Source organism: Capsicum annuum, chromosome 3 (assembly GCF_002878395.1).
Source record: "Capsicum annuum cultivar UCD-10X-F1 chromosome 3, UCD10Xv1.1, whole genome shotgun sequence".
Classification (NCBI taxonomy): domain Eukaryota; kingdom Viridiplantae; phylum Streptophyta; class Magnoliopsida; order Solanales; family Solanaceae; genus Capsicum; species Capsicum annuum.
In genome coordinates this window covers 221,992,454-222,001,097 of record NC_061113.1, presented here as the reverse complement: position 1 = coordinate 222,001,097, position 8,644 = coordinate 221,992,454, and the positions used below count along the sequence as shown (strand labels likewise).

General features: G+C 31.8%; 1 protein-coding gene across 1 annotated transcript; it reads right to left on the bottom strand.

The window, feature by feature from the left end:
- Positions 1 to 541: 541 nt before the first annotated feature.
- Positions 542 to 8,314, bottom strand: LOC107866144 (ferric reduction oxidase 4). Its single transcript, XM_016712321.2, has 8 exons — positions 8,069 to 8,314; positions 7,407 to 7,503; positions 7,114 to 7,314; positions 6,609 to 6,843; positions 5,910 to 6,237; positions 5,065 to 5,302; positions 2,857 to 3,584; positions 542 to 949 (listed from the first exon to the last, which is right to left on the bottom strand). Exons 1-8 carry the CDS (start codon positions 8,217 to 8,219, stop codon positions 810 to 812), a joined length of 2,118 nt encoding a protein of 705 aa, XP_016567807.1. The 5' UTR covers positions 8,220 to 8,314; the 3' UTR covers positions 542 to 809.
- Between the last annotated feature and the right edge of the window lie 330 nt (positions 8,315 to 8,644).

The window sequence follows — 8,644 nt, the reverse complement described above, 5'->3', positions numbered from 1 at the left end:
AAATAATCCTTATTTGATCATTTAAAATTTTAAGTTTAAACTTGAAATAATATGTTAAAAGATAAAAATAATGAAAAAATTTAAGAAAGATTATAAATTACATCATATTTACGTAGTAAATATTTTTAAAAATAATATAAACGCACTATCAAATTGATTCGGTTCAATTTGAATTTTTTAGTTAATGTCAAAGCAAAACAATTATAATTAATTTTTTTAACACCAAATTAAATCAAACCAAGCTATTAGAAAGCATAGGTGGTTGAAGAAAAAGTGAAGAGGAGGGAGAAAAATCAAACTGTTAGTTCCACGTAAGATTGAGCATCCACCTTGGTCTATTTTAACGGACAAGAGATATATTTGAAGCACTTAGGTAAAGATAAAGTATTTTTATACCAATAATATAGCAAAAGATAAAATTAATCTCTTTTGCGTGGTACGGAAACATATTTAATTCCTTTTTCCTTTTTTCTATGATTTTACTTTATGTACAAAGTTATCGGTTTGTGTGACCGAAACTATACAAGTACACAAGCAAGCATTAATATACACATGTCTAATTATTCATGTTGATCAAATAGTTATTTCACCAAACAAATATGTTCAAACTGATTACATTCAAGTTTAATTAACAAACTGACATTTCAAGTAGACATGTTCATTTTATTATTTTATACAACTTTTGACCATATTATACTGTACAACACACTTCCGAAACCATATTTGAGAAACTTACACATACGTAGTAAAAGACAACACATGCGTCCTTGTTTTTTGTAGTACAACTGTATTACAAGCAAGTAGAGGCATCACCAATTAAAGCTGATAGACTCAAAATGGAGGTTTTGTGCAAGGCCAGAAGCACATATTTTGGCAACCTCATGTCTCATGCTCTTTGGCCCGCAAACTACAACTCCAACGTCTGATGCTTTGCAATCAAAAAGTATTCCTGTCATTCAATTCAAATAATATAAGTTCTTCTTGTACAGGTCTAAATATTGCTTTCTCGATCTTAATTTATGTGAAACTTTTTGATGGAACACAAAATTTAAGAAATAAAAAAAAGAGTCTAAAAAAAGTTTTAGATATTTGTACGATGTCTATAAATCATCTTATTAAGAATAAAATGAGACTTTAAAATTAATATTTTAGAAAGATGACTTAGAGTGGCACATAAGCTAGAATAGAAGGGTAATATTACTTTCTATGCGTGTTTAATAAATCTTTAATTCCCTTAACAAAATTCCAAGTTAGTTACTTTGCATGTGTGTATATCATGTATGAATTAAGTATACGTTCCAAATAATAAGTTTTTCCTGTAATAAAAATTTCAAGAACATGGTTTGCCTATTAGTTCAACTTTATATGCTAACAAGGCAAAAGTTCCTTTTGTTAGGTTTTCAACTTTAATGCTAACAAGGCAAAAATTCCTTTGTTAGGGTTTTTGTCCTGATTTTCTTACTATATTTAAGTTTTATTTTTTCTTAGAAGGAAAATAAAAGTTACCATAATTACTTTTACTTTTCCTGAAAGAAAAAAATATAATTTTTTTCCATATTTGGCTAACCTCTTTCTTGGAGGAAAAGTTTTGGACATCTATAAATAGAAGATCCTCTTCTCATATCATAACACAATAGCATCCACAATGTAGTCTTTTAAGAGTTTCGTTTAGGGGGGATTTTTCTAATATTATTTTTAATATTAGGTTTTATATGTAGGCCAATTGGCCAAATCCTATAATAAAATTATGTTTTTAGTATTGTTTTTCGTTGTCATCTTATTTATTGTCTCATAGTTTGCAACTTATACCTTCCGCATAACGCCCTCTCGATTTCTAACCCAACAAGTGGTATCAGAGCTTACGATTCAATGGTCCAATGGGGGGTGAGACGAGATTAAACAGGTTCAAAGCGGTTTCAAAATATAATCAAGCTGCAACAATTTGGGCGATAATGAAGATTTTTGTCGAACTACATGTGGAGAACAAGTTTCAACCATATTTTCAACACGCCTACTGCTACATCTTTAAAAATTAAAATAAAATATTACTTTTAAATCAATTTTTAACCATGATATTTTAAACATTATTTTTAACCATGGCAAGCAGCAGTTATGAAGATTATATCAAGAACGAAGTTCATGCACGTGATATGAAGAAAAGACGGATCAAGTGAAGAAAATCAAGCCAAAAAGGAGAAATTTGTTAGGGTTTTTGTCCTGATTTTCTAACTATATTTAAGTTTTATTTTTTCTTAGAAGGAAAATAAAAGTTACCATAAGTACTTTTACTTTTTCTGAAAGAAAAAAATATAATTCTTTTCCATATTTGGCTAACCTCTTTCTTGGAGGAAAAGTTTTGGACATCTATAAATAGAAGACCCTCTTCTCATATCATAAACATCCACAATATAGTCTTTTAAGAGTTTCGTTTAGGGAGATATTTTCTCTCATTAGTTTTATGTTTTTTAATATTATTTTTAATATTAGGTTTTATTTGTAGGCCAATTGGTCAAATCATATAATAAAATTATGTTTTTAGTATTGTTTTTCGTTGTCATCTTATTTATCGTCTCATAATTTGCAACTAATAGTTTCCGCATAACGCCCTCTCGATTTCGAACCCAACACCTTTTCATTAGTATCAAGTCATTTAAAAAAATGTACATATTATGACTGTACATAATCAATAGAATTACTAGTAAATTAAGAAGGCAAGTATTCTTCTATAGCATGTTAAACCTCATTGATATTGATAGTGTAACATTTTAATTATACTGTTATCATAGATGTGTAAAATTATTTATATATATATATGTATAATATATGGTGAGAAGTAGCAAGAATTAGTAAACTTACTTTTTAGATCAGGCCTAGCACCATATAACACCTTAGTGGCTTGAACAATTGACTGATGGGGAAGGCTTTCCAGTTCCCTTTCAGCACCACATAAATTAGCAGCAGGTGAATTTGTAGGATTAGTAGGAATCTCCACATTCTGAATTTGTTTCCCCTCAAATTCATTGTCCCTTTTTTGCCACATAAAAATAACACTGGTGGCAATAAATACCGAAGCACAAACCAAGAACATGTCCCAAATAATTTTCGCACTGTAATGATACAATTTTCCATCGCGTTCAATAGGGTAAATAGAGTAACGCGTGACGAGGCCTAACAAAAGGAGAAACATGACGAATGACGATGAAATTATCGCGCCGAGCCAGAGCCAACTGCTATTGCCGAGGGCTGCAGAAATTGGGGAGTCTTTTGGATTTTGTTTGAACATTATTACTTGTTGTTTCGACTTGGCAGCTTCGAGGTTGTTGTCATGTTGTTGTGGGTCGTTTTCTCTAGTGATATAGGCTAGGATTTGGAAATCTAAGTTGGAGATATCAAAAGAAGTTGTGGAGAAGGGTAGCAAAAGATCAAGCATTGTAAGATCGGATGTGTTCTTGAAAGCTGTGATTAGGATGACTTTTGGTACTTTGGTGTTGGGTTGAAGTGTGCTTCTGTAAATAAGCTCACGGAATATGGAAATCATGGGAGTAATTCCACTTCCACCACTGACCATCACTAAGCACTCTCGACTGCAATAATATATACCACATTACAATTTGTTAAATCTTTGAATAATAATATACACACATTAATAGCTTAAAGAATATATATTTTACACTATTAATGTATTTTAATTTTTAACTCGTTCTAGCAGGTAACTGACACGACTTATTTACTCCTATTTATACAAAATCTATACCTCTTGGCTTTAATTTACACTTACTAGACAATTTTTTGTGCATCCGTGGTATCTCAAGTAAACGTATATGCTAAACTAAAACACTGAATAAAAGAAGCAATATTATAAACACGAATGCATAGTGGAGTATAAACATAAGAACAAGGTAAAGGTATTGAGATAAAATTGGCTAACAAATGAACATATGGATGCATGATTATTGTTTTTAATCAAGTACCTTGAATTTGTTGGTGTTTATCCTAACTTTCTTATCATAATTGGGTTTTTCTTTGAGAACCATAATTGGTTTTCCTTTTAGGAAAAGAAACATGTTCTTCATATTTGGTTAATCCTTTTGTAGGAAAAGGTTACAGACTCTATAAATAGAGACCCCTTTCTTCTAATTTTGTAGCATTCACAATGTAGTCTTATGGGTTTGAGAGTTTCGTTTTGGGGGAGACTTTGTGAGACACAAGCGTTGCGGCATCACTATGAACCTCTTTTTATTCTAAGTAAATTGTGTGAGGTTGTCTCTCTTGACAGTTTGTACTCTCTTTTATATAGTGAATTGCTCATCTCCTTTTATGGATGTAGGTCGATTGATCGAACCATGTTAAATTATTGTGTCTCTTTTGGAGTATTACTCATTTATTTTGCTATTCTTGATCTTTCGAGGTTTGCTTTGCTAGCTTCCGCATGACACCTGATTATTTCAAATTTTCAATCCTAACAAAAATTTAAATTAATATTCTAGAGGAAAGGGAGCTGTAGTTGTCCTTGTAGTTTTTACTAAGTAATGGAATAAAAAAAGAAAAAACTGAATGTATGTCCATAATTGGGGTGTCCCAATTTATGTGATGTTGTTTGTATTTTGAATGTCCAACGAGTTATTCTAATTTTATTATATATCTTTAATATATTTTAAATTACTAATTATTGTAACTTATAGTAATAAGTAATTTTTGTATAATAGCTGTACTAGCTTTTAGATATGTAAATTTTAATTCAAAAGGCTAAAAAAATTATAGGTTCAAATGTACAATCAAATTTGGATCTTGAAAAATGAAAATGATTATTTCCTCTTGTCTCAATCTATGTGATGCTTTTTGAATTTCGAGATTCAAACAAATCCTTTTTAACTTATTTTTTTATATATTTTTAAAAAATATCTTTAATAATCAATTATTATTTTCAAATATATAAATTTTATTTTAAAAATTTCATGTTCAAATTCACGTTTAAACTAAGTTATTTAACTCTTGAAATTCGAACTGTGATACATAAATTAGGACAAAGGAGTACATAAATTGATATAGTGGAATTCTAAATACCTTAAGAAATGAGAGGATGAAGGTCCATAAGGTCCCTCGGTTGAGATTTCAAAATGATCCGGAGAAGTAGAAATCTGTTTTCCTAACTTTTGACTCCAACTTCCAACGCATTTAATTACAACACTCAGCTTATCTGACTCCAAATTACTGCTTGAAACTACAGTAAATGGATGCCATTGCAACTTGGATACGCTTGGCACGTTTACAAACATGATGCTTGTAGGGTTGTACGTCAATCCTGTTATAAGGTGAAAAAACAAATATTATAAGTACGTATTTCCATTAACGTACTAGCATATGTACATAGTACTAGTGTCTAGTAGTAGTACAACTGCTGTTGATTTCGATGTGCGTGAACATATTTAATTGGAAATAAAGTTTAATAAAAAGAAAGATTTTAGTTGAAGGTTTAAAACTAAATTATTTCAAATTTAGAGATAGATCGTTTCTTTATAAACGAGCTAAAAAGAAAATAGGTTTAGATATGTTGAAATTGAGGGAGCATGTCTTTATTTAACATCTTGAAAAGGTAACATCCATGCTTAGGTAATTGTAAGGATATACAGTATATACAATTACCTAAGCATGTTTCATTTTATGTGCTTGTATTAGTTGATTATATATGGAACTTAAAAAAGTATATAAAGACTTTGATTCGAATTTTATGGCCTTAAACTAAAGATGTGTGACTATATTCTCTGAGTCTTTCGATCTTAACATGTCATGTGAGATATTGAAATTACAGAAAGTGATATTCCTTTTCAAACGGTTTGCAAAAGAAAAAAAAAAAAAAAAGTAAAACACATATATTAGAAGAGGAGGAATATATGTATGTATACATTTACCTGGATTCTTGGAGAAGGTGAGCTCCAAAGTGCTACAAGGTAAGAGTCGTGAAGAAATTAATCTAGCCCTTCGTTTAGATTGTAAGAATCTCAAGTATCGATCGATGAGGAAGAGAAAAATTCCAGGGAGGATCATGCATGTGTAGGCAACTCCAACATGCAATAGGTAGAAGAAGATGTAGAGAGTATAGAGTTGATGCGTGTAGAAGAAAAGATCAAACATCTTTCTCCTTATCTTGTACAAACTTGTAATCCACATTGCTATCGCAACCACAGTAGCAATTTCTCCAGCTACGTTAGATACATATGTACTACTCCATTCTATCATCTACAAAATATGTATATTTATAACAATCTATATATGACATCAATTTAAAAAAAAAAAAAAGTATATATGACATCAATTAACTAACTGGTAAGTAAATATCTAGGAAGTATGTGTTCTATGTGAAAGCTTAAGTTCTTATTAGATGAAATGATCAGTACTGGTTCTAATCATTGTTTAGTGTTATGTTATTTTATGTGTGCAATTTCAATTTTCTCTTTCTATGTGTATACATAACTTGAGAAAATAATGAACTCAGGTGAATCGGCCATAGAACTTACCCTAAAATCAATTGTGATTAAAGATAGCGTTCTCTAATTAATAGATCTCCAAAACACTTCGAATAATATTGTCAACGAATGTGTAGAAATTACCTCTATCATTTGATTAGAGACAGCATAGTATAAGACGAATCCAACACTATGGAGAATTGCAAGGGCCATAGAGACATGGCCAAGCCATATATGATATTTGATGCTTGATTCTGAAGTTAGCCCCACCAGCGGCAATATTGACGATAATCGGGTCACTGGGAAAAACAAAAACGCATAGCAAACATTCCCAATATATCCAAGCCTCAAAGCTACACTTCTAAACTTGGCCATCCACCTGCAAATTATTAACCCAAAATATTTATACCAATAATCCATCGATACGATACAGGCTACTAACAAATGTTTGAAAAGAGTGCATATAAGAAAAAAGGAGTTCATTTCTTCTATGTTCTCCTGTATCTGATAAGATTGTTTTCTTCGATGAAGAAAACTGGAATCAAGAAAAAGTTGTGTTTCTTACGAAATAATAACTATTAATTGAGTGATTATATGGGAAATCAACCCCAAAATATCGAAATAGGAAGTTGATCGGTGGATGACTTACACTTTTTCGTTAGGATTGTGCATATGGAGATTACCATAGCTGATATAGATGTAGTTGGCTAAAGACCAAATAAGAAGGACGGTAAACATAGCAGCAAAAAAAAGTTCAACGGCGTTCATAATTCCAAGAGGTTCCATCACTAGCACTGGCCGTTTCCATGAACCCAAATATTGCCGCCCCTTATTATTGCCATTAGTACTACTGCAGTACAACAGTATATTTATATTAATTAAACATGCTGAGAAGAGATCGAAGATGAAATTAATAATTATTGTAATTAATAACCGACTAACCTGTGATCAGAAGTTGACTTGCTGCAAAGATGAAGATAGATGCAGCTCACAGCAGCTATCAACATTATGGGAAATGTAAATAAAAGGAGATTTGTCCCTGTAAATTAAAAGAGGTGCAAACGTTTATTAGCTATGTTGCGGAATACTGACAGTTAACTAGGCACATAATCAGGCACGACGCAAATAGAAAAAAGTAAATAACAAAAGGACTCAACAAGGTTAGTACATGAGATCGATTAATAGATGATGAGAATCTCCAATTACAATCATCTTTATATGTTCTAAGTTCCCCCCAAACCTACAGGGTCAATTAATGGGCCTTAAAATTGGACCAAAACACGACATGAATCGGATTCAGGCGGTGTGACCGCATTATGATCGCGCTAGGATCTTGCAACAATGAGCAGTTGCTTACTGGCCGCGCGTGCATGGGTGCACAACCCTCAGAAGTTGCTCCATGACCGTGTAGTAATCGCACCCTCAAGCTCCACTAAGATTTCCATTTTTCTCCAGTTTGGGTTTCACCGTGAGCTTTTTAGGGTTAGGTTGCAATTTGGATCCACGAGAATTCATGGCATAATTTAAAAGCTAGGACCATTTAATCTGGAAATCAAACAGGAAGAAGTTAGTATATATATATATGAGTAAACCAATATAATTACCTTGTTCCCTGAAATATGTAGAGTTGAGCTTGTTTAGGAGCTCAGGAGTCCATGAATTCTTGTAAGTCTTTGTAGGTAACATTACCCATATGAAAAGCCATCCAACAAACACCAACATCACAAAAATATTCAAAACAGATCTGCTCCCCATCTTCGCCAAAACTACTGAACGATTTTTTTTTCCTTTGAAATTAACAATCTCAGTAGTTTCTGCTTGTACATGAAATGAGATTGGCTTATAAAGAATGCTAAATATATAGAGTATCATGCATCATGCTTTTTGGTTTACCTATTATGATTGGTGTTAGCTACAAATTCCCTTGCGTGGACTTCTCAAGTGGTACTATTTTCTTAGTTTTTAAATTGAGATTTCAAAGTTGAATAGCAGTATAGTAAACTTGTGTGTTTAAGATAGTATACATTTGCCTTTAAACAAACAGGAAGAGCCAATTTACCTCTTTTGACAAGGTAAAAAAGAGTTTTAAGTTGAAAAGATCTCTCTCATGGCTCTCAGCGCACGTAGTTTACATAAGCCGATTTGAGGTGATTTTAACTGTTTGGTGTACCTGCTAAGGT